Source organism: Eumetopias jubatus, unplaced genomic scaffold (genome assembly GCF_037043125.1).
Source record: "Eumetopias jubatus isolate StellerSeaLion01/CBP00866 unplaced genomic scaffold, mEumJub1_p1.0 scaffold_2, whole genome shotgun sequence".
NCBI lineage: Eukaryota > Metazoa > Chordata > Mammalia > Carnivora > Otariidae > Eumetopias > Eumetopias jubatus.
In genome coordinates, this window is record NW_028274808.1 from 73,371,160 (window position 1) to 73,396,826 (window position 25,667).

Consider the following 25,667-nt stretch of genomic DNA (forward strand, 5'->3'; position numbering starts at 1 on the left):
TGGATCCTCACAGGGCCAGTTCACGTGATGCATTTTTAAAGACAAACTAGAAAATTTGTCCCCCTCCCTCCCAATCATAAACATTATAACAGTTTACTATGCACTTTGTTTGGACTTAAAATTGCCTTCAACTTTCCTCTGTTTGCCTCAGAATATACAAGAGCAAACAACGTAAGTGCTTATGTAAGTGTGTATGTACATGAGTGTCTATATGTATTATGCAGTATTTATTCTGTTGCCTACATGATCTTTGTACATTTCTTCTATGATGAGCTGTGCATTTCTACAGGGTGAAGCCTGCATCATCATCATTATTCTGTGCCATATCTACTAGCCCCATATGTCCCTAATCAAAAAGGTTGGTAACAATGCAGATAACCATCTAGCTTGGATCTGAAGAATAAATGAACTCAGACAAGGTATTTTAGGTTCAAGATGTTGGATTCTAGGCCATAATGAATTTATTTAAAACAATGAACTGCACCTTGACAGAAGACCTTTAACTTTACATAATTACCCTCATAATCTATGGTCTTTCCTCTGATACTTTCTCTTTCTAATACATATGCGGAAAGCTCTTTGGAAGAAAACTGCTAGGAACCCATTTGCTGGTGGTCACTAAGAGATTGTTAATCTGTCGATAGAAAATTTTTTTTCTTATGAAATGCCTAGATGTTCTGGGCTTCTTTGCTGCTGCTCTATTTATCCTTGTGATGACTGTCAATATTTTTTTAACATAATCACTTCTCCTATCCTGCTGGTATTCTGAAATAATCTATTTTTGCTGGTTCAGCTGCTGCTGGGTATCTCATAGATAGAAGCCATGAGAATGCTATAAAATTGCATAATGAAAATAAATAATTGGATTACATTGGAGAGCAAGTGGTTTTTCACAATAAAGTGCTATAATTCAATTATTCCGGGCTTATCTCTAATTCCTTGTTTCCTTTTCCCATTCATTTTTGCCAAATGAATCTCTCTTTGTGGTATGTATTTATTAACATTGTACCTCTATTTCTGTGACATCTGAATTCGGGAGCTGAAATATGTGTCTGAGATACGCTATTTCAACTCTCTCTCGCCACTCCAGGCTTAGGGAGGGCTGTGTCAGACTAGCAATGTAGAAAGTAAACTGAGTTAGCCCTTCCCCATTATATATATATTCTTGGTAACACCTGGCTATGGAAGCTGTCCTGTACAGCTGTGTGTATGCAGAGGGATCTCTAGAAGCAAACTTGCTGAGTCAAAGCGCACACTCATCTTTCCCCCGGCTCTATTGAAATATAATTGATAAATTATATACATCATGGTGTACAATATCATGTTTTTTTTGTTTTTTTTAAAGATTTTATTTATCCATTTATTTATTTGAGAGAGTGAGAATGAGAGAGAGAGAGAGAGAGAGCACATGAGAGGGGGGAGGGTCAGAGGGAGAAGCAGGCTCCCCCCTGAGCAGGGAGCCCGATGTGGGACTTGATCCCGGGACTCCAGGATCATGACCTGAGCCAAAGGCAGTCGCTCAACCAACTGAGCCACCCAGGCGCCCCAATATCGTGTTTTTTAAAAAGATTTATTTATTTGAGAGAGACAGAGAGTGCAGGGGAGAGGACAGAAGGAGGAGAGAGATAATCTGAAGTAGACTCCCCACTGAGCATGGAGCCTGACGCGGGGCTCGATCTCAGGTCAGGACCCTGAGATCACAGCCTGAGCTGAAACCAAGAGTCGGATGCTTAATGGACAGGGCCCCAAAGTCATGTTTTGATATATGTACGCACTATGAAGCATTTACCACAATCAAGATAATTAGCATATCCATCGCTTCACAAAGTGGTGAGAACACTTAAGATCTAGTCTCAGCAAATTTCATGTAATACAGTAATATTAGCTATGATCACGCTGTACATTAGACCTCCAGAGCTTACTCATCTTGCACAACTGAAACTTGGAGTGCACACATTTGAATTTTACTAGATTATGTTATCTCACTTTCCAATATTCAGTTGCTTTTTTCCTATCTTATATTTTACTGATTACCACCCCTCTCACCCTGGTTTCAGAATAAGCTGCTGCCCAGTTGCTCCTATTTTCTAGCTGGATTATCTGAACTATATCTCAAACTGATTGCCTACCATTTTTTAAAAAACACTACCAGAATGAGTCCCTAAATGTCTTAAATACCACTCTACCTCGTATAGAGGTTTAAGCCTCCCAGCCATCTGTTGTTATCCATATGCTCATCCCCATCCTGCTCTGTTCATCCTTTGATTTGAGTCAGTCTTCTAGCCACCCTCTCTGCCCCCCCAAACTCTTCTACCATGCCCTCTGGAACTCCTGGGCCATCACTTAGCAAACTCCCTCATAAACTCAACCTGGTCTCTGACTGCTCCTTTATGGTCTTGCCCTGATTAAAACTCCTGCCCCAGGGGATACTGATTCCTCTCCAGCCTTTCACAGAGAAGCCCATATTCCACTAATCACAAACCGGGAGGGAGCTGTTGAGGTGGGTGCCCGCCTAATTAATTGCCCGTTGCCACATCCAAATCATTTCTACCCCTTTCTCTGTCGAAAACCAATTCGCTTTGGAAGTTTATCTTGTCAGACTATACCATGGACATGCTTTCCTTGCTGCTGCCATATTCTAAGCCTCCTTGTCAGTTAGGACCTCTGCACCTTACAGTCTTCCTCTCCACCACCATGTTTATTGAGCCATTCAACACCCTGAGCCTCTCACTTCCTTGACTTTCTCACTTCCAAGGATCATCACCCATAATTACACCGCCTCTGAAATCTTGATCTCAGGCATGGTGTACTCTGATAAGCATTCTTTTTAAAAAAAGAAAAAAAGATTTTATTTATTCATTTGAGAGAGAGAGAGAGCATGAGCAGGGGCGGAGGGAGGGGAAGAAGCAGAGGGAGAGGGAAAAAAGCAGACTCCCTGCTGAAGGACACACACGGGACTCCATCCCAGGACCCTGAGATCAGGCCCTGATCCTGGGTGGCTCAGAAGGACTGAGCCATCCAGGCGCCCCCTCTGATAAACATTCTTATCTTTGTCTCATTTACTGTAGCCTCTCCCTTCTAGCCTGTAATTCTTCTCCCAGATTAAGATCTCTAGTTTATGGACCCATCATTAAAGTCATTCAGTTGCAAAATCCCTTTAGTTCCCTCACTCCATAGAACTCTCCAGATAAAAACCCAGCACTGTCTAAACCCACCTCTGCCTTTTGTCCACATAACTGCTTGGGGGAGAAGTCCTGACCTTCCTGCCTACTATCTGCTCACATTCTTTGCTTTCTTTCCTATTACTTTGTTAGAGATGGCTGTTTGCATCAAAAGCAAATCTCTCTGAGGTTTGGGGTCCCACCCCTTGCAGCCTTCCTACGGGCATCACTTTTGTTAAATATTTTCTCTTTTTCCTGCATCACCAGTACCTGAAATTCTATTGAATATCTCCCATAAGCATATAAAGCGTAGTAACAGTTTTTATCTTTAAAAAAACCTCTTTTTAAATTTCATGTACTTTTTTAGAAAACCATTTTATTTCGTTTCTTTGACTGCAAATCTGCTTAAAATAGTTGTGTCTCCTTTCCTCACTTTGTGGTCTTTCTTTGACCCATTCTTCCCATCCAACCTCTCAAATAAAACTGCTTTTATGAACATGATTTGTGTTGTGCCACATCCTGGCATTCTTTCTTTGTGTTCATTTTATTCAACTTCTCAGTCAACTTGAAATGATTCTTTGGAAGCTGCTTCTCTTGACTTTAGTGACATCTGTTTTGTTCTGTTTCGTTTTCCTTAACAAATTGGACCCTCATTTCCCTTCACCTTTGCTCACTGAACTATGAACTCTAGGACAAAATGCATGGACAAAGAAAACTGCAGCCCACAAGAGCTAAGAGACATGAAGAACGGATATTAAAATTCTACTGTTCAAGAGCCATAGAAGGCAAGAATAAGAGAATGGATAGTAGACAATGGCCAAAGTAGAAATAGAAATAATGGCAGAAACTTTTTCATATCTGCTGATTGCCCTAGACAACCAGCCTCTAATATCGTATGCTTTTAATCTTGGTCCTTTCCCAAACTACTCCCAATTTCCACAGCATGCCTTGAGGGGATTGGAATTCAGGTAGATTGGTTGAGCCTCTTACTATAATTGTTTTAAAGTTTTTATTTAAATTCCAGTTAGTTAACATACAGTGTGATAATCATTTCAAGTGTACAATACAGTGATTCAGCTTTTCCATACAACACCTGGTGCTCATTACAAGTGCCCTCCTTCACCTATTTCACCCATCCCCCACCCACCCACCTCCATTCTGAGGTGATTCCCATTCTCATTTTAGTTTTAATCACGAAATCTTTAAAGATGTATTTATTTATTTTAGAGCACGAGTGGAAGAGGCAGAGGGAGAGGAAGAGAGAATCTCAAGCAGACTCCCCAGTGAGCACAGAGCCCCACACAGGGCTCCATCCCAGGACCCATGAGATCAAGACCTGAGCCGAAACCAAGAGTCAGATGCTTAACCTACTGAGCCACCTAGACACCCCTAAATCACTTCATCTTTAAAATTATAGTGACAGACTCCTCTCTCTCACTATAACTTAGACAATGAAGTGATTAAAGTTATGTCAAGACCAACCACAACTTGTTGATAGAAAGAGAAAGAATAAGAAAAAGTTAAGAAATATTCATGGATGGAATTTTTGGGGTGTATTACCTGTTCCAAACTTAGCAGCTTAAAATAACAAAAATTTACTATCACACAATTTCTGAGGGCCAGGAATCTGGAAGCAGCTTAACTGGGTTGTTCTGACTCAGCATGTCTCAGAGGCTGCATTATCAGGATAGTATGACCAGGGACACAGAAGATTAGTTACAGAGAATTGAGGTGAACACTATGAGGGGAATAAAGAAAAATGAGTTAAGATTAGCTTTCTCCCCACTGTGTTCTGTCGGATACTTGTCTCCTGTTCCTTCCAAAGAGGGTTCTGTGGTCAAATCGGAATGGGGAACACCTGAGAACTCACCCCCTCTAGAAATGGGCATAGGGAAGGCTCTCGGAGAAGTCCTGAGGCACAGGATCCATTTGACTTGGTTATTTCAGCATTTCCCCAACTTTTTGACTAAGGGACACCTTTATTCATTTTTAAGACACATTTTTTAAGGATTTATTTATTTGTTTTTAGAGAGAGACAGCAGTTGCACGTGCATGCACGAGTGGAAGGGAAGGGGCAGAAGGAAAGGGAGATAGAATCTTAAGCAGACTGCGCCTAAGCACAGAACCAGACATGGGGCTCGATCCCACGACCCTGAGATCACCACCTGAACCGAAAACACTGAGTCAGATGCTCAACTGACTGCACCACCCAGGCACCCCAAGACACATCCTTTAACTGCTACCTCAAATATCTCTTTCTGACACCTAGATTTGATCATGCCCCTTCATTAAGGACAGCAATAGTGTCCTTAATTTAAGGATATGGGAAGAAAACAGAACTTTGAATTTTATCCACTTGAACATCCTTTTTGTGATATTTTAATATAAATAATACATTAACATAGTAAATGTAAAATAAATAAGTATGGAGGGTGTACCTGCCGCATGTTTTACTGATACAAAGAATCCGCTGATGTACGGGATAAAGTTATCCTACTTCGCATGTCAGTCAGGTTCTATGAATCTGACTCTCCAGGCTTTTCTCTAGACCCTGCCCAACCTCTCCCTGGGCTCGTCCCCTAGTGTGTTGACCCTTCTTACAACATGGCAGAGAATTTGTTTAAATGCTATTATATACCGAGGTAACTTCTGGAATCCAAGGAGAAATATGAAAGGAAGGGGAAAGGAAAGGTCAAAGGAAAACAGAAGGGAGAAGGCAGGCAGGTTGGAGAAACAGCGGGGTCTCTGTCAGGTGCCCTGCAGTACTCTGTCTGTTGACCATCAGCCTGCAGCCCCTCTTGCTGCCCTCCACAGGGGACCTGCAGGCCATCCGTGCCTGCTGCAGGCACAGCCCCAGGCTGCCTTGTAAGCACGGGGTGTGTGTGTGTGTGTGTGTGTGTGTGTGTGTGTGTGTGTGTGTGTGTGTGTGTGTGAAACGACACTTCCTTGTTTCCACTGTGGTTGCCCCCAGCCCCCATTTCTCCTGTTCTCGTTGCTAACGGACATGGCCCTGGTTCTTTATTCAACTCAGAACATGGAAAACCACTCTATTTTTGAAGCTGTATTTCTCCATTGTACGTTGTACAACTAAAAAGTCCCCAGTGTCTAGGGTACTTGGGACCTCAGAGCATGAGAACCATTTCCAGGTTGGTTGTTATCCCAAACAATACTCTCTTTCTGCCCTCCCTCACTCTAAGCACATGCTTCTTACACCGGCCTCTCTCTGCCTCCTGCCAAACCTTTCTTCTCCAGAATCCTCTTTCCTCTTTGCTCAGTGCATCCCTGAACTGTAGGGGGGAGAGGGAGGGAGGGAGAGAAAGAGAGAGAGAGAGAAGTGAGTGAGAAAGCCCAGGCTGTTGTGACTTACCAAGGATTTTTGTCAAAAGATGAAAGTATCCAAATGTACCAGACAGAAATGGAAAATGGTGCTTTAAAGTAGGAACACATGTTTTACTTTAGAAAAGTAAAAAATTGCAGAGGATTATTTTCTTCTATTGTATTCTCTCCCCTCTCCTGATTTTTAGTTGGAGTCAACATAGAATAAACAGTTTGGGATCTACTTCTCACTACTACTACTACTTTATGCCCTCTATTACCTTTCTGAAACTTGAATAATTCAGAATTCCAAAACAAATCTGGCCCCATATACTTAGGATCAGTACCTTCACTGCCACCATCCACTCCAGACTTGATGATTCCAATAGCCTCCTAACTTGTTTCCCTCTTTCCACCCTTGCTGCCCTCCAGTTTATTATAAATGGTGTAGCTAGAGTGACAGTTAAAATCTAAGTCAATTCAAGCCTCTCCTCTGCTCAAAACCCTCCAATAGGTCCTCCTTTCAGAGGCCTATAGAACTCTCCATGACCTGCCTCTACCATCCTGACATCACCCCATTGGCTTCCTTGCTGTTCCCTGACAGGCCTGGCTATACTCCTGCCTCAGGGCCTTTGCACTTGCTCTTTCCTCTATCTGTTATGCTTTTCCTCCAGATTACTGAAGTCTAGCTCCTTCACATAGGTCAGTCTTTACTCTGCCTTCTGAGGAGAGTAAGGACTGACAATCTTTTCTAAATTACGTCTTCCTCCAAAATTTCCTTATCCTTCCTCTTAACAGTTAAAAATTATCCTAGGGATAAAAGTATTTGGTGTTTGTTTGTTTGTTTTTCCTCTTTGGACAACAGGAAAACTTGCCTTGAATATCTTTGGCCTGCAGTGTGAAATTATTGCTTCATAGGAGTTTTAAGTGGTAATCTCATTCATATTTAAGAATCAGCGCTGAATGGGGTGCCTGGGTGGCTCAGTTGGTTAAGTGTCTGCCTTCGGCTCAGGTCATGATCCCAGGGTCCTCGGATTGAGCCCCACATCGAGCTCCACGTTGGGCTCTCTGCTCAACTGGGAGCCTGTTTCTCCCTCTCCCTGCCCGCCCCCCTGTTTGTGCACTCTGTTTCTGTCTGTGTGTGTCAAATAAAAAAAAAAAAAAAAAAAAAAATCAGCGCTGGCTGAAGTACGGATACCATGCTATTACATGTGAACTCTTACTTCACGGTTAAAAGTAAAATGGATATATATCTTTTTTGTTGTTTTAAAATTCTATTCTAGGATCTTTGTCAGTGATTCTGCATCTCAGGGTTCGGGAGAAATCCATTTGTAATCACTTCTTATTTATCCAACAGGGTGGACTAAGTGCGCAAGCTTTTGTCCGTGTGGAAATGGAGGATGTGAATGATAATGAACCTGTTTTTAACCCGTCAACCTACATGATGAGCATTAGCGGCCAGACCCAGCCAGGCACCGAGATCATCAATGTTCTTGCCACTGACAGGGATTCTGGGATATACGGAACAGTGGCTTATGAGCTTATTCCGGGAGACCTGTCATCCCTTTTTACCATCGACTCCACTACAGGTGTGTGCTCTTGGAACAATTTTCCTCTGAAATCAACAGCTTCCACTTTACTGCCAGAAAATTGGCCAAAGTGATTTTTTTTTTATTAGCAGGGATGTTGCAGGACTCACTTCACCTTCCAGAAGGCAGCAAGGTATATTGTAAAGATCCAAGGTTTTGTGATTACATGAGACCTGGATCTGAGTTCGAGCCTTGTCTCCTACTGGTCTTACAATCTTTATTGGCCTCAGTCTCTTTAGCTTAAAAGTAGCGCTATTAATTCCTGAGTTGCAAGGTTTTGAGAGGATTAGAGGCAGTAAATTATGAGAAACAGCTGGCTGATAGTATTTATTTTGCTAATGTTCATTCACTCCATTCGTATGATCTTGCCATCTAAGGGTGACTTCCATGATTTCAGTGTTATTAAGAGATATTTTAGTGCAAAGAACATTGCGTGGACATCCAAAGTTAGATCCCTTTCTTGTACTAGGTCTGGCATTCCCTAGTGTCTTTGGGTCTTAGCTTCCTTGTTTTTAAAATGATACCCAAAGCTCCTTTTAATTCTCTAATATAGTAACTGCATATCTGCCAAAGAAGTCCAGTGGATAAACTGAGTCTTTTAGGAATAATCAAAATTTAGGAGGTTATCATCCCCTTCTTATTGGTTTATTGTTAACAAAGTAATGTTTGAAATAGTTGATTACAAGAAAATCTAAAATTTCAAGTATATATTATTACATTGTAATACTTTTGAGATATTGGAGATGTTCTGGTCCCAAAATGGTACTGCAAAAATAAACAAACAAAAACTTTTTTTCTTTTACATTTCTCCTTCTTTTAAAAAAATTTAATTAAATTTTTCTTCATTGTAGTAAGAACACTTAACGTGAGCTCTGTCGTCTTGACAAATTTTTAAGTATACAATGCAGTATTGTTGTCTGCAGGTATTATGTACAGCCAGTCTCTAGAGCTTATTCATCTTGCTTAGCTGAAACTTCATGCACATTGATTAGCAATTTCCCATCTCTCCCTCCTAGCTAGCCTCTTGCAACCACCATTACTCTCTTTGATTTTATGATTTTCACCATTTCAGAGACCTCATGTAAGTGGAATAATGTAGTATTTGTGATTCTGTTACTGGCTTCTTTCACTCAACACAGTATCTTCCAGGTTCATCCATACTGTTGAATTTTGCATGATTTCCTTCTCTTTTAAGGCCAAATACTATTCCATTGTATGTATGTACCACATTTTCTTTATCCATTCATCTGTTGATGGACATTTAAGTTGTTTTTACAGCTTGGCTGTTGTGAACCTGGGAGTGAGGATATCTCTTTGACATTTTATTTCTCCTTAAAGCACCTGACCTGAGCACAGGTAGAATGCATTTCTGTTGTGATGAGGATAATGTCAGGTGCTATAATAGGCATTTTCTGTACATTGTCTTTATTGGATCTTCACAATACCCTCTGCAACAACCATTTTCGCTAGCAACAAACAATAATTTACACAGCAAATCTAACCATGTTAGTTTGGCTTCTCACCCAACCCCGGTAGCTGGAGAGTCATGGCTTCTTGCTTGGAAGGTGTACTTGCATCTGATGTGTGTGACTGGTTAGGGGATTAGTTGTTTACAATGGCAGTCTTAATAAGGCAGAACTTTCCTTGCTCAAAATAATCCACTGACATGGCTCCTTTAACGTTTCAAAGATCAGAAGAAAATATATATATATATTTATATATTTGTTTTTTAGGAAATTAGTCTGCTTATCTTGGCTTTTTCAAAATCCGTCTAAACTCCTTGTCAAATTGTCAGGCTCTCTAGGACACTAGCATTGCCAAAAATATATAGGTCGGCCAGTAATCAGGGCACAGGATCTAAAAACATTTAGTAGATTGTTTTTAAAAGACATCAACATGCTCATCGTCTAGTTTTCCCTGGAAGGTCTTGAAGAATGAGCTGTACTGTGTTCTGTTTTTAGAAGAGATCTCTTGCTGCTGTACTGGCTTCCATTCCTGGCATGGGCTATAAGACAAATGCCATTGTTAATCAAGGAGAACAGCTTTACGTGGGTCATTATCTAGGGAAGTATCACGGTATTTTTTTTTTTTAAGCAAAGACCAAATTCATAATGGAAGTAGCCATGGGTTATTATTGTTGGCAGTTTTGATGCCGGTTCATTTAGGTTGAAGATGTTTTTCTAACAGTGCTCAGAATTTGGTTGTGCTTAATCGCAACTCATGAGAAATTCATGAGGCCTGGTAATGCTTTACTTTAACCTTTAGAAGAGAATTAAACAGCATCACAACTAGCTATGGGAAAAAGTTGCCTAGTGAACAAGCAGTCTTCAGTTGGAACAGTTGAATTCAAGTTTATCTGTTGGCTGACCGCAACTCCAAATACATTTCTATATCGTACATAATAGTTAGGCTTCTAGGCCATGCCAAAAAAGCTAATTGAACTGTTGATGTTCTCGAAGAGTAGAACAAGGAGCTGTATTGGGATATGGTTTTCTTCTTCTGGATCTGCTTTTTGTTGTCGTTGGTGTTATTGCTGTGACCTATATAAAGCTGGACTTTCTTGCTTCTGCTATAAGGTCTGTCTTTACTGAAGCTGCCCGTGTAATTGCAGTGTCAAGAAATTGCCTCTATCAATATATATTTGTAGAATGAATGAATAAGTGACATCTAGAAATAATTGCAAAGTGATTTAAATCCTTATTACGAATTCTTAAGAAACTGCAAGAGAGTGTCATTGATAACACAGAGCAAAATTTCATTTAAAATCTTCTTTCTGCATCACAGTGTGGTAGGTAATGCTATGGCTCACCCCCACTTTTCCTCAAAATTCTCCCAAACTCTTTCCACCTGGCTAGCACTTTTCTAGATATATATGCCAAGTATACTAAATATATTTGCATTTGTATATAGTTATACAATTCTATAGATGTATAGCTGTATAGTTTTATATTATATGAGAAGAATATTGAGAATCAATGAGCTAATTTATACATTGTCACTTCTTCATGAATTAGTCTAGGAATCTCTCTTAGAGACATTTATTCACTTGTTCACTGGTTCATTCATCCTTTCATTTTGACGCTTCCTCTATCAGACATGCTGTTTTCTAAGCTTGCTCATGTTCTAGGCTCATGTTTTTCTGAAGACAAGAGATTGCCCATTGATCTCTTTGTGCCACAATCAAGACTCATACTTTAAAAATAGAGCTCTTTGACTTTCTGTGTTCATCTGGTAAGAAAAATGTTTTGGAGAAAACTGGAAGGGGGTGTGGTGATGTCATGGTTGTTTTCTCTTGTGGGTTTATCTTCCTGTTCTGTTTCTGGTTTTCTAAGTTTGTTGTTGGTTCAAAGAACATTTTTGTAAAATGTGCTTAGGCACCAGGAGAGATATTGAACTGAGCCTTCATCTCTCTTATTCTCAGTTAGTTGTGTTCCTTTGATGTGGGCACGAGGCCGACCACACTGTTTTGAGTTTTAAAAGGAGGAAATACAAGAGTCATGTTTATTAATAGCTCTTTTTATGTTTTTAATCCCATTTTATGAATTGTATGTAGATTTTTTCTTATGTTGTTTGAAGTATTCCCTTTAGTAGCATGAAAAGAGTAGTTCTTTAGCTCCTGTGTATGTCCTATTTAGTTAGTAATTTTATAATGAAGCGAACGTTACTACCAACTCAGATTATTTTAAGGTGTCTGATTTCAAACATTTGTATTGGTCATTTGCAGTAGCCCAACTACCTCTTTTGCTAGGATTACCTTTGGTTAAATTCTTCTGGTTTGCCTCTCTTTATAGAAGCAAGTTAATGATATAAAGAAAAGTCAAAGTTCTAAAGAGTGTAGCTTGTCTATTCAAGGCAGAAAATGGAAGCAAGTTCATCCTTTCAAGACATTATTTATTCAATACCTATTATGTACCAGGCACTGTTTGAAGTATTTGGGATACATCAGTCAGTAAGACAGATAAAAATTCCCGTTCTCATAGAACTTACAACGAAAGCTTATGTTGCTTTGCCTATTGTCTATTCTATGTTTAGTTGTGGTGTACACAAAATCCAAGTTTAGCATTACAGAAGAACAAGTAATTAAAAGGGTAAGTGAGTGAGTTAAAGGCAGCTATGCCTCCTTGTTTGGTTGTAATCTTTTGTTTGTACAGGATGCGTGGATTTTAACATGGGCTGTGAGTAATGTAGCACAGACTCTATTTTTCTTTATTTCAAGGGTAGATCTTTTTCTAATGTTAGTTTTAAGCTCACATTTCATATCATGTACTGATTCTCATAATTCTTCGCGATTGCCACTTTCCTACATTTAGAACATTCTGATATGTAGCTAATAAATTAAAACCACATCTCATTCCATAAGGGATGTGAGCCTACTTAGGCCAAACAAAAAATAATGACTTCCTTTTATTTGTAAGACAGGGACTAAAATTAATCATGAACATCTAATCAGTGTGTGTTGCTTTTGTAGGAAACAAAAGCATATTAGAGAGTTTTCTTATGAGTTTTTCCAGTATAAGATCACAGATTCTTGGGGACCTTACAATTCAGCTCTCTTATTTAGTGGGGGAAGAAATCGAAGCTGAAAGGGATTCAGTGACTTGCCTAAGGATACACGGTGAATAAATGGCAGAATCAGACTTAAACCCTCTCCTGGACCCGTCATCTGTCCCTTATTGCTCTGTCTCAGATGATAACACCTTTCAATATCATTTCTATATTTTGCCTATTTGAGCCTTAACATCAACTTGTGACCTAAGCAAAGCGGATGCTTTTGTGCCCATCTGCAAATTAAGAGAAGGCCCTCAGAGTCTTAGTGACTTGCTGAGGGACACAGTTAACAACCCTGACACTTGAATTTACTTCTTGGACTTCCCTTTTAAGGCTCTTTCCATTATTATGCCTTTTTTTTTTCCCTTTTAAACTAAACACAAAGCTAAGATAAATAGAGGTTTCATTGTCTCAACTAAATAAGGTAGAAAAGTGATCTTTCATTGTGGCTTGTATAAGCCTATTTGAAATATCAGATTATCTCCTGATTTATTTGCTCTTCTCAACTGACTAAATAGAATTTGGTGGAATCTTCCAAAATGGGTATGTTTCTCTTAAGAATCTTTTTCATTGTTGAAACGAGACAAAATTTTCAGTCTGTTCCATTCCTTTCAGCCACTACCACTTAGTAACCCAGATTTGTATGTGAAATAAATAGCATAATGTCACCTATTTACTGAATAAGTTTCTATATTCTCACAAACTGAATATAGGAAAGGCATCATAAATACCAATAACCAATAAGATATTGGTATTGACATCCCATAGTTTTTGGTCTGTCTCTGTTTTTGAGAAAACCACACTTATAGACTCCATGTTTGGTGATGGTCATGATTTTGTGCTTGTTTGTTTGTTTGTTTGTTTGAAGTAGGCTCCACACTCAGCATGGAGCCCAGTGCAGGGCTTGAACTCAAGACCCTGAGATCAAGACCTGAGCTGAGATCAAGAGCTGGATGCCTAACAAGCTGAGCCAACCAGACGCTCCTTGTACTTGTTTTTGTTCTTAACTGTCCCATAGTTTATAAGTCTAGTAATGACCCACAGGTTATTTTCTGACTATGAATGACAACCTTGGTTAAGAGCATCTCATCTTTTTCAGGAGATTGGATTTTGGGAAAGTCAGTATTTCTTAATTAGTAGAATTATATGTATATTAGATTTTAATTAAGAGAGGACCTTTGTCTTTAAGTTCTTTTATTAGTCTGTCAATTAAAAAATATTTCATCCCAACATTTTCCTCTATTTAAATAAGAAGTGACAAGATAAAGAGCATAGACAAACATTATTGCACATTATAATTGTATATACAAATCCAAGTAATTCAAACATAAAATAAGCAGAGCTCGTGAACAGCCAGTAAATTAATCAACTTCTATTTTTCTAAAGTTAAAGTTTGTCCCCCGCTGGCAAATGTACCACATTGGTTAATGATAATCGGTTAATGATAATTTGCAAGTGTCATGAAAAAATGAGAGCCAAGTAATCACTGTACTTTAAAATATAAAAATATAAACCCATAAATTCTAAGCTGACAAATATATAGGCAAACAGAGCTATTCATTTTATTGACCATCCTGTTATTTACTACATATATAAATATGTATATTTATAAGTAATATGTATTATAGAGCTATATATAATATTTATAATATAATATAATATAATATAATATATAATATATTCTGGTCCCTCCACTTTTTTTTTTTAAGATTTACTTATTTATTTGAGAGAGAGAGAGAGAGCATGTGAGTGGTGGGGAGGGGCAGAAGGAGAGGAAGAGAGAGTTTCAAGCAGAGTCAAGGGAGAGTTTCAAGCAGAATCCAAGTAGAGCCTGACTCAAGGCTTGATCCATGACTCTGAAATCATGACCCAAGCCAGAACCAGGAGTCAGGTGCTTAACTGACTGCACCACCCAGGCACCCATGGCCCCTCAACTTTTAATAGACATCTCAGTTTATTTAAAATGTTGGATTCAGCCACTAGGCATCTGCCTTTGGCTCAGGTCATGATCCCAAGGTCCTGGGATCGAGCCCCACATCGGACTCCCTGCTCAGCGGGAAGCCTGCTTCTTCCTCTCCCACTCTCCCTGCTTGTGTTCCTGCTCTCGCTAACTCTGTCTCTGTCAAATAAATAAATAAAATCTTTAAAAAAATAAAATAAAATGTTGGATTCAGAAAGACCTAAATGTGAGACACGAATCCATCCAAATCCTAGAGGAGAATTCAGGCAGCAACCTCTTTAACCTTGGCTGCAGCAACTTCTTACAAGACACGTCTCTAAAGTCAAGAGAAACAAAAGCAAAAATGAACTATTGGGACTTCATCAAGATAATAGCATGAGGATGGAGATAACATCTGGTTGCTCATCTTTTATCTGGGGTTGGGGATCATTAAATAGATGATATAGGTGATCATAGTACAGATATTTATTTTATTAGATTTCACAATTTACTTTATGTTATTGTGGTACATTTGCCAGTAGATTGAGTATTTATAACATTATTTTTGTTTGTATCTTGGGAATCACATGTTCAAACAGTTTTATATAATTTCTATAAAGCATGATTTAACTTCAGCAATTAATTGAATTGAATACAGGTCTCCTAAATATATTCATTTGATGGTTCTAAAATTTCCATTGATACATATCCTTGAAACTTTTTATATAATAAGAATCCCATGTTTAGAGAAGAGTTTTGGGCAGTTATTTTTCAAGACATACATTTTAATGTCCAGTCTAAATCTTCACTATTTCCTATATAGGAAGGTAGAATATATATATATATGCATATATATATATATTTGTACAAAAATATCTTCTTTTCCTGGATATTTTAATATTTTAATATATATATATATTTCTAATTTCAAAGTTAACATATTGTCTTAGTCCATTCAGGCTGCTCTAACAAAACACCACAGACTGGGTGGCTTAATAACAGAAATTTATTTCTCACAGTTCTGGAAGCTACAAGTCTCAGATCAAAGTACTGGCCAATTTGATTCCTGCTGAGAGCTCTTCTTGGCTTGTAGACTGTTCCTCTCTATTTTCTCATGGTGGAGAGAGAATGAGCTCTCTGATGTCTCCTCTTATGAGGACCACTAATCCTGTAAGATCAGGGCTCCACCCCTATGACCCCATTTAACCTTAATTACTTAGTCCAAATGCAGCCATACTGGGGGTTAGGACTCCAACATATGAATATTTAAGGGACACAATTCAGTTCATAGCACATATGCTCATTAAAACAATAGGAATATAAGAGGTAGAAAATGAACTATCCCATAATCTCAACCCCTAGGAGATGACCTCTCTTGATCATTGTTCAGATCCTTCCATGTTTTCCAGCATGCATATTTTTCTGTGTGTGTTTGTAGGGGGGTGGGGTACAAATAAAGTATGTGTTAGTATTTTATGATGATACTTTAAAAATTGTTCTGTATTTTTCCCATATAAAATGTTGCATGTAAAGTCTTTCTAGATGAAAACGTGTATTAGATACCACATTAACATTCTGTTGTATTAATCTACCACATGGATTGAACCATTCATTTTTTTTCCTGTGCTGTCTCTTTAAGGGTGGGGACTCAGTTTCCTCTCACCCTCCCATCTCTCCCAGATCCCAGTCTGCTAATTTTTAAAAATTCCAGGTTTTAAGTTCCACTGGTTATAAGAACTCATGAAATTCAGTTCCTCTGGTTTTCAAAGCCAAATGTTATGGGGATTCATCCTTCCCGTGAGGGCTTCCTCGTCGGGGGGTCTTCCCTCTCCTTTCCGGCACTGTCCCTCCCTCCTGCAGACAGTTCGTGAGTCTGTTTAGTTCCAGACCATGTCTCAACCTTTCCTGCCATGTCTCTTATTATTAGGATACTAAATTATTGTTTATATATTTTCAAAACGTTGTCTTTTGATTTTATTTATAAATCATTAAGTAAATTAAGGAATACATGAATGAATAAGAGATCAAAACTGTTAATTAAAATACATGTTATACTTACGATAAGCATGTGTATGCAGGCCACTGTGGGATCATAGAAGGTGGATCTAAAGCAAAGTGGAGGGTATATGCAGGTCACCTACACCAGGCGAAACTTGAGCTGTGCTTCAAAATGTGACTAGAAGTCAGAGAAGATGAAGAAGTTGTTCTAGGAAGAGGATATGGCAATCCAAATGGAAAAGAGCAAGGTCTATCTGGACATTATAAGTAGTTCACTGTGTCTGGAGCAAAAAGGACTGTACAGAGATGGGCTACGGAGATGGAAAGGGCTCATTTACCAACGACTTGGTCAATATAGAGAAGGCATTTGAACTTCACCCTGAAACTCTGGGGAGGCACCGACATGTCTAGACTTGGATTTTAGGAAAACTATTCTAATACAAGTATGAAAAATGGTTCAGAAGGAGTCCTTTGGAGTCAGGAAGACCAAGTTGTGGTCTAGTTGAGGCAGACATTAATTTTTGATTGTCATCGTCATCAGGAGTGGAAAATGAAACCTTTAAAAAATTTCTCTGTAGGAGTGCCTGGGTGGCTCAGTTATTAAGTGTCTGCCTTCGGCTCAGGTCATGATCCCAGGGTCCTGGGATCGGGCCCGCATCGGGCTCCCTGCTCCACAGGAAGCCTGCTTCTTCCTCTCGCACTCACCCTGCTTGTGTTCCCTCTCTCACTGTGTCTCTCTCTGTCAAATAAATAAATAAAATCTTTAAAAAAATAATTTCTCTGGAACTGGAACTGAATCAACTCTGGAAGAATATATACCTGGGGAGTGGGGATGACTGGAGGGGAGAGGGACTTTTCATTTACTTCTCGAGGCTGACACTTTTGTATTATTTGAGTTCTTCTTTTTTTAACCAAGCATAGACTTTAATAATAAAGAATTTTTAAAGCTCATCAATAACAGATGGAAACAATCTGACATGGAAATTTATGTGATAATTATTGAATGCTTTGGTGTATCACCAAATCAGTATGAACCCAAATTTTAATATGGCTGTGATAGCTGGTGTAATAATACTTGGTTACATTAATATTTTACAAGTATTCTAATAAAGAGTGTTTATACTCTTTTTTGTAATAGTTAGATTGTAGCTGGAGCCGTGTGTTCACCAATCAATTTGGAGCATGTTCAAGAGAAATGAACCATGAGTGAAAGGACTTAAAATCATGTTAGATAAGGAACTGCTACAGAAAATGGGGACGCTCTGCCCAGAGCAGGTCGGACAAGATATCTGACCTCAGTTATTGATGATGTGTTATGCCAAAGAGAAGTAAAACATATTTCATTACATTTCTAATACAAATAGAAAAAAGGAATTGGAGTTTGTAAGAGGACAGATTTGACTTAAAAAAAAGAAAGAAATTGAATGGATATCATCTTTTTTATGCCTAGAAAGCTGACAATTCAGATGTTTTGGGCAGCTTCTCATAAACTGGCAGAAACTGTACTATTCCTTCATTTAACTTATGCTTACAGCCAATTATATTGTGATAGATTCTGCAGAGTTCAGCTACACTTATTTGTATGTAAATTCGTGTGATAAGTTTGTGTGTTTTTTTCTTTCTCATTAAAAAAACTAACACGTTCATTTCTGAAGTTGGTTATGTTTTATCTGTTTTCAAACAAGCACATGAAAGGGTGGTGTTAATAATATTAAATAACTGGTTTTCTCAGCATGACTGGATCCCTCCCCAATTTAACCATTCACACCTTCTCCTCTTACCCACACTATGTACACAAGCCTAACTTGTCACTCTTGTCCCCATGGTTTTAACACGTTTTTTAAAAAGATTTTTTTTTTTTAGATTTATTTATTTATTTGAGAGACACAGCCAGAGAGGGAACACGAGCAGGGGGAGTGGGAGAGGGAGAAGCAGGCCTCCTGCGGAGCAGGGAGCCCGATGCGGGGCTCCATCCCAGGACCCCGGGATCATGACCTGAGCCGAAGGCAGACGCTTAAGGACTGAAGCACCCAGGCGCCCCTAAAAAGATTTTTTATTTGTTAGAGAGAGAGCATGACGAGTGGCCGGGGGGGGGGGGAAGGGGCAGAGGAAGAGAGAGAAGCAGACTCCCCACTGAGCAGGGAGCCTGATGGACACGGGGCTCAATACCAGGACCCTGAGATCATGACTTAAACTGAAGTCAGATGCTTAACCGACTGGGCCACCCAGGCACCCCGCCCCCACCATGGTTTTAACATTTATTCAAGTTTTCTTACCCACAGCCATCAACATTATACCTTCTCACCATAAAGATAGAGCCAGTTGAAAAAGAGAGCTGCCCTACACCATCTAGTTCAGGTCAGGTGTCAAATACCTCAGAAGATGAAGTTTTAGTTTCATTCTGTAGATTTAGGATCCTGATACCTGGGCAGATTGTGATCACCCTGCAATCCTCCATTAGCTGAGATTACTTTGGATTATGGCGTATACTCTGCCATCCCATCATCCTGGGCAACACAATTTATGTTTACTGCTGAATTGATATACTTCCTAGATGCCTAATGTTTAAGCTCTAGGAAAATATTGCTTACCTGACTGAGTTTGGATCATTTTGCAAATATGCTCAAGTTCTGGGATTGGAAAGTAGATGTATTAGTCAGGGTTCTCCAGTAATGGAACCAATAGGAGAGAGAGAGAGAGATAATAGGAAGATAGATAGATAGATGATAGATGATAGATAGATAGATAGATAGATAGATAGATAGATAGATAGATAGAATAGATAGATAGAGGTAGATATAAAGAGATTTATTATAAGGAATTAGCTCATGTGATTATGGAGGCAAACAAGTCCCAAAATCTGCAAGTGAGTTAGTCAACTGGAGACCCAGGAGAACCGATGGTATAGTTCCAGTCTGATGCTTGTAGTCTCAGGCCTTAGGAAGATCTGATGTTTCAGTATAATTCTGAAAGCAGGAAAAAACTAATATCTCATTTCAAAGGCAATCAGGCATGAGGAATTGCCATGACTCAGGGAAGTATCAGTCTTTCTGTTGTATTTAGGCTTTCACCTGGTTTAGTGAGGCCCATCCACATGAGGGAGGACAATCTGCTTGCATTAGTCTACCCGTTTAAATATTAATCTCATCCAAAACGCCATCACAGTAACATGCAGCATAATATTTGACCAGATGTTTGGGCCAACTTGGCCCAGTCAAGTTGACCTAAAATAACCATCACGGTAGAGTTAGCAGATCCAGTGTCACTGTTGCTCATCAGTATTTATTGCATGTTTGCTGTTTTTCAATTCTTTCTCTCTCCTGCCCAGGAATTATTTACTTAATGTCAACTCTTAGTCATTTGGAATCTACTACCCTTTTGTTGATGGTCTGTGCTCGAGATGGTGGCGGGCTCGCATCTGCCATTAATGCTGATGTCACTATACACATTCTTCAGACAACGCTGTCGCCCGCTGAATTTGAAAGGCCTAAGTATACTTTCTCAGTTTATGAAGATGCACCTGAAGACAGTCCTGTGGGAACAGTGAAAGCAAAAGAGTCCTCGAGTAAGTACTTAATTCTTATGCCTTGTTAAAATCCATTACTGGAACATTTTCTGTGTTTTCTTAGGCTGTGTAATCTTGAATAAATCTTTTCCTTTCTCCATGCAAGAAGAATGGAGACCACACAATCTGTGGCTTACTCTTTGTTCTTTCAACATCATTTCTATCCTATGATTTTTCCTAATCAAAAAAGTAATAGATACTTTTAAAAGTTTAAAACAATACAGAATGATTATAATGTAGAAAGTATACATCTATAACCTACTCCTCCAAACACACACATGTGCACACACACACACTTTAAAAATTTTTTTAAGTCTTTATTTTTTTAGATTTTATTTATTTATTTGAGACAGAGAGAGAGAGAATGAGCAGGGGGTGGGGCAGAGGGAGAGGGAGAAGCAGACTCCCTGCCGAGCAGGGAGCCTGATGCAGGGCTCGATCCCAGGACCCTGGGATCATGACCTGAGCTGAAGGCTCAGATGCTTAACGGACTGAACCACCCAGGCGCCCCACACTTATTATTATTATTTTTTTAAGTGAAAATACATCCTGCTCTATTTGTTGTTTTACAACTACCCTTTACCCTCCACTTTATATGTTGAGGACAGTTTCCCAAGTAACTGGACATCATTCTGTCTCATTTAAACAAAGCTTGCATAGTATTTTGACTTAGATACAAACATGTTTTCTTGAAACATTTCCCTTTTGCTATTAATTTGAATGATTTATAGCCATTTTTTGCTAGTCCAAATAATACTCAAGCAAATATCCATATACAATTTATAAAGGTTTCTCTGCAGAGTAGATTCCTAGAAGTGAATTATTTGTCTAAAGATCTTGTTCTGCTCACAGTCCACTTCCTCTCTGTCCTCTTTCCCTTCCCTTAACCTTTGTGGGGGTTATTTGCCATTCATAGGTAGATGTCATAGAGAAGCATCAATATAACCTTAACTCAGCTTCCCCAAATATGTAAAACAGGCATCCAAATTATTTTCTGAATATCTTTCCCTTTTACTTAATGCAGAATGATTGAAAGGAAGATAGTGAAACCTGTGGCTTGCTCCTTGTCCATTGGGCATTACCTTTGTCCGCTAATACATCTTAACCACAGTGTCCACTTTTCAGTAGATTTTGGAGAGCTGAGGAAGATGTAATACATTGCATTGTGTTTTCCATGGATGTCGTATATATCCATGGAAGATATATGTGTATATATACACACATACATATATGAATGCTTTAAGTTTTCAGGGTTTCCAGTAGGTGCATTCCAGTAGGTACATATGGTGATTGCTTTTTCTTTCTCTCTCTCTCTTTTTTTTTTTTTTATCCCCCCACCCCACTCTTTTTTTTAGATTCCTCAGAGCCAATTTTTTATAGAATCTCCTCTGGTGATCTGGACAGAAAGTTCTCTATTCACCCATGGCTGGGCATCATCCGAACTCAGAAGCCTCTGGATCATGAGACACAGCCGGTGGTTGTGCTCACAGTGCAGGCTCAGCTTGGTGGCTCTCCTACCTACAGCAGTACAGAGGTCAACGTAACTGTCATTGATGTCAATGACAACCATCCGGTATTTCCCAAAGCCTCTGATGAAGTTAAAATATCTCAGACAACGTTGCCTGGCACAGCCTTGTACCTCGCCCGTGCACAAGACAAAGACAGTGGGCAGAATGGATTCATCAGATACACGATCGCAAGCCAGGATCCAAGCATCTTTGCCATCGACTCAAGGCTTGGTGCGGTGTACCTGAATGGGAGTCTGGGAAGTCACGTGCCCCGGAAGTGCATGCTCACTCTCCTGGCCCAGGATCTGGGCGTTCCTCCTCGGGCATCCCTGTTAGTGCTGACGGTTGCAATTGAGGAACAAAAGCAAAGCCCATCCTTGACTTTTGAAAACTTGGTCTATCAAGTGGAAGTTAGGGAGTCTCTCTCGCTGATGACCCAAATCCTGCAAATACAGGCTTACCCACTTGGCCCACAGCGCACAACCTCGCAACTCCTGTACTCGCTGGAGCCCAGCACGGACTCCGCTGTGTTTGGCGTCCGCCCTGACACAGGTTGGATTTATTTGCGGCGACAGCTTGACTATGAATCCACACAGACATACAATTTTAGAGTGTTTGCCTGGATCCCAGAGGACAGATTGTCGCAAAATGTGAGCACCTCAATAATTGTTCATGTCCTGGATGAGAATGACAATTCCCCTACCTTCTTGCATGATGTGTTGTTTTTGAAAGTCGAGGAGAGCCCTGTTCCACAAGGGGTAATAGGCAAAATTACAGCAATTGACAGAGACTCGGGAAAGAATGGACAGCTGTCATATTTCCTTTTGTCTGATGGAAAATTCTTCAAGATGAATCCTAATACAGGTAGCATTTTGTAGCTTCCACTTCCTCCTTTAAAATCGAAATGCACAAAACTCAAGTCTTTTAGTGATAACATTACAAACATGTAGTTAAAATTAGTTTCTAGTAGATACCTTATTCAGAGAATTGTGATTTTAAAATGAAGTCAAAACTGAGTAGAATTTTACCTGTAATGATTCATACTCCTCTTTAGTATATGTGCTGCCGAAGCGAGCACGATTCATACTCCTCTTGCCTCATACCCACATATTGCCAATATATGGTTCTTATACTGAATTAGAGCTACAGTCAGAATTGGACTGAATAAATCCCTGTGCAAAGTCTAATTTTTCCCCCAACTGTTCTTTTTCACTTGTAGATTTTTTTTAAAGCCAAATAATATTTTATAAACTATAAGTGTCATCGATGTAAAGCTAGAAAAAAATCCATTAGGTAAGACTGCAAAATCACTCTATTCATGTATTTCCCCATTCTCATTCTGATAAGGGAACCATGGTGAAAAGGGCAAATATTTCCGCTGAGTTCTTTTTTTCCAAGTCTTCATTATGAAGTTAAATATTAAAATGCTATTACATTTTAAAATTTATATTGCAGAAATTTACAAGGATCTTATTTAATTCTACACCTACAAATGAAATATGTTCATACGGCAACCATATAGCTGAAGAAACTGACTCAGACCTCAAAGAACATGCCCCAGGTTATGGAGCTGGAAGGAAGAGAAGGCCACCACCCGTACAACTCCAGGAGGCACCATTTATGTTGCAGCCTTTGTAATTGGTACCCCCTGCCCCATAGTGGGACAGAATTTGAATTCAGTTCTGATGAACTTCAATAGCCTTTGCTCTCATGAAAGGCCTGTTGTGTGAATTAGGAACAGGTGCCCCTTCCTCCAGCAGATGGAGCTTTACACCAGGGCACATGACTTTGCCACTGCAAAGTGGAGTTCCGCCCACATTCACGTCCAAGCTGGGACGCCCTCTGCAGGGCACAAACTGCACAGCAGTACAGGGTGATCTGCTTGCTCGTGCCTTCCAGATGCTAGGTAGTTTGCTAGGTCTTCTATTTCCACTTGGGACTTAAAAAAAAAAATAAAGCATACAGTTGGTTCCCCCCTATGGTTTTCTCTCTCCTACAATTAGTCCAGTGCCCAGCTTCAGAAGACCAGGTGTCCTTTCCTAGAATTGTTGTATGCTGGAAGCAAGTAGCTTAACCTCAGAGCTCAGTTTCCTTACCACGAATAGAGGAGATAATGCCTGGCATGCTCTGCATTCTGCTCAGAGGGGGAAAGAGTTTAAGTCTATGAAGGGGCTTGCAAGACGACCTTCTCGCAAACGATTCCCATTCCCCAGGGCTGGGTATGGTGTGGCCACACGGGTCGAGAGCACCCTTCAGAGCATGGCCAGGCATGCCCGTCTTCCACATCTCCACATCCTGGTGCTCTGAGCCGTCTGCGTGGTGACTGGGACTAGCTCCCGTGGAAGCCTGTGGTGGCATCTCCCGTGACCAGTTCCAGGCTGAGCTTCCCAGTCTTTTCCCCACTGACTTCCCAACTGCTGCTTGCCCATCAGAGTTGGTTCATCAGATAAAAATCTGCTTGCCATTCAGAGTTTAGGGTTTTCAGAGGAGAATTATAGTTTGGAGCTTTAAAAATGCGGTTGTTGAGTATGTGATTTTTGTTAAAAATCACACTTCTCGTAAACATTTATATAAATGTAGTTTACATAGTGGATGGATATATAGCTGCATTTCAGCTCAACAATTCCACAACTTACCCAAACGTGAATTTTCCTTTCTGTTCCTGATTTCACTCTTTGTTTTGTTCTACACACTGTCATTTCATTTGGATGAAGAGGGTAAAACCAATCTTAGAAATGGTAATGTTAGCTGGAAGTTGCTTCATATTGACTTTCTCACAAATAGATATCTCCATAAATAGTGAGGAAAGTAATAGCTGGTGGAGCTCTGCAGCAGGAGCTGGGCTGCCTGGAGAGGGCATGTGGCCTCCAATGGTCCATGGCCTGAGTCTCCATGGCTGAACCATGATGGAAGTTGCTAGAAAACAGTTCTGAGGAAGAACATGGAGAATAAGGCTTGCAAAGCATTCAGTTATTTGGGAAGTCACTATCCATTGCTACACATATGTTTTGCAACATAACAATAAAGAACTATTTACATAAAAGCTAAACCATTGCCTACAGAATGTATTTGATTTTCAGGAAGGTATTTTGGCATTATTTTGAAGTAACAATAACAACTGTCACATTTGTAATAATTTACGGCTTACAAAATACTTTTAAATTTATGATTGTATTTGTTTCTGGTAGCCCTAGGAGGTAGGCTAGGGAGAGGTCCTTCCATGTCTGAGGTGGAGAAACTGGGACCCAAACCCTGAACTTGTAATATCAGAGCTGAGGTGCTTTCCATTATTCTGTGGGGCAGTATGAAGAGGGATATGCTATAATTTTAAATCTTCTAAATTATTACTAAATTCCCACAAAGTACTTTATCATATATTTTTATGAATTCATTTTTTTAGTTCAGATGGTGGATGGCAGATAGTTTGAAATACAAAGAATGACAAATTGGAAATGGCATTTTCAGGAGAAACCAGAAAAATTTAACAGTAGAGCCAAACTACTAATATACATCATCTTAGAAATGGTGCATTTACTCTGAGTTTTATGTCTGGCTTTCCTTTCCGTGCATTAGCTTGGATGGGGTCATTCTAGTACACAGTGACAGCCTCTTTTGTTCTCCTCTGTGTTCCTTAGGTGAATTTATCAGTTGGGTGGCATTGGATCACGAGCTTCAGGTACACCATCAGGTGACGGTCCTAGTGACTGATCATGGCTCCCCGCCACGGAACGCCACCATGGTGGTTTATATTTCAGTGACTGACATCAATGATAACAGGCCATATTTCCCACAGTGTCTCCCTGGAGAGGAATTGCACATCAAGGTTTGTGGAGTGAAGTAGCCTTGCAATGATTTTGTAATAGTCTTAGTCATTTGTTTTGAGCACCATCTTGTGGTAAAAAGTGTGAATTTATCAAATCAGTCTCGGTGTGGCAACGCATGATTCCAGATCTAAAAATTGTGAACATGTCAAAAATAAATAAAAAAAAGACTCCACAAATTAAAATATAAAATAAAATGGTTATATGTTCAATTTGGGATCAC

General features: G+C 39.6%; 1 protein-coding gene across 1 annotated transcript in view; it reads left to right on the plus strand.

Moving 5' to 3' along the window:
* The window catches only part of DCHS2 (dachsous cadherin-related 2), a 120,332-nt gene that overhangs the window by 12,323 nt on the left and 82,342 nt on the right, over positions 1 to 25,667 (plus strand). Inside the window, 6 exon segments of the mRNA XM_088021328.1 lie at positions 7,834 to 8,065; positions 19,879 to 20,115; positions 21,471 to 22,497; positions 23,253 to 23,319; positions 23,322 to 23,364; positions 25,259 to 25,446. Of these exon segments, the coding sequence (XP_087877454.1) occupies positions 7,834 to 8,065; positions 19,879 to 20,115; positions 21,471 to 22,497; positions 23,253 to 23,319; positions 23,322 to 23,364; positions 25,259 to 25,446 (1,794 nt within the window).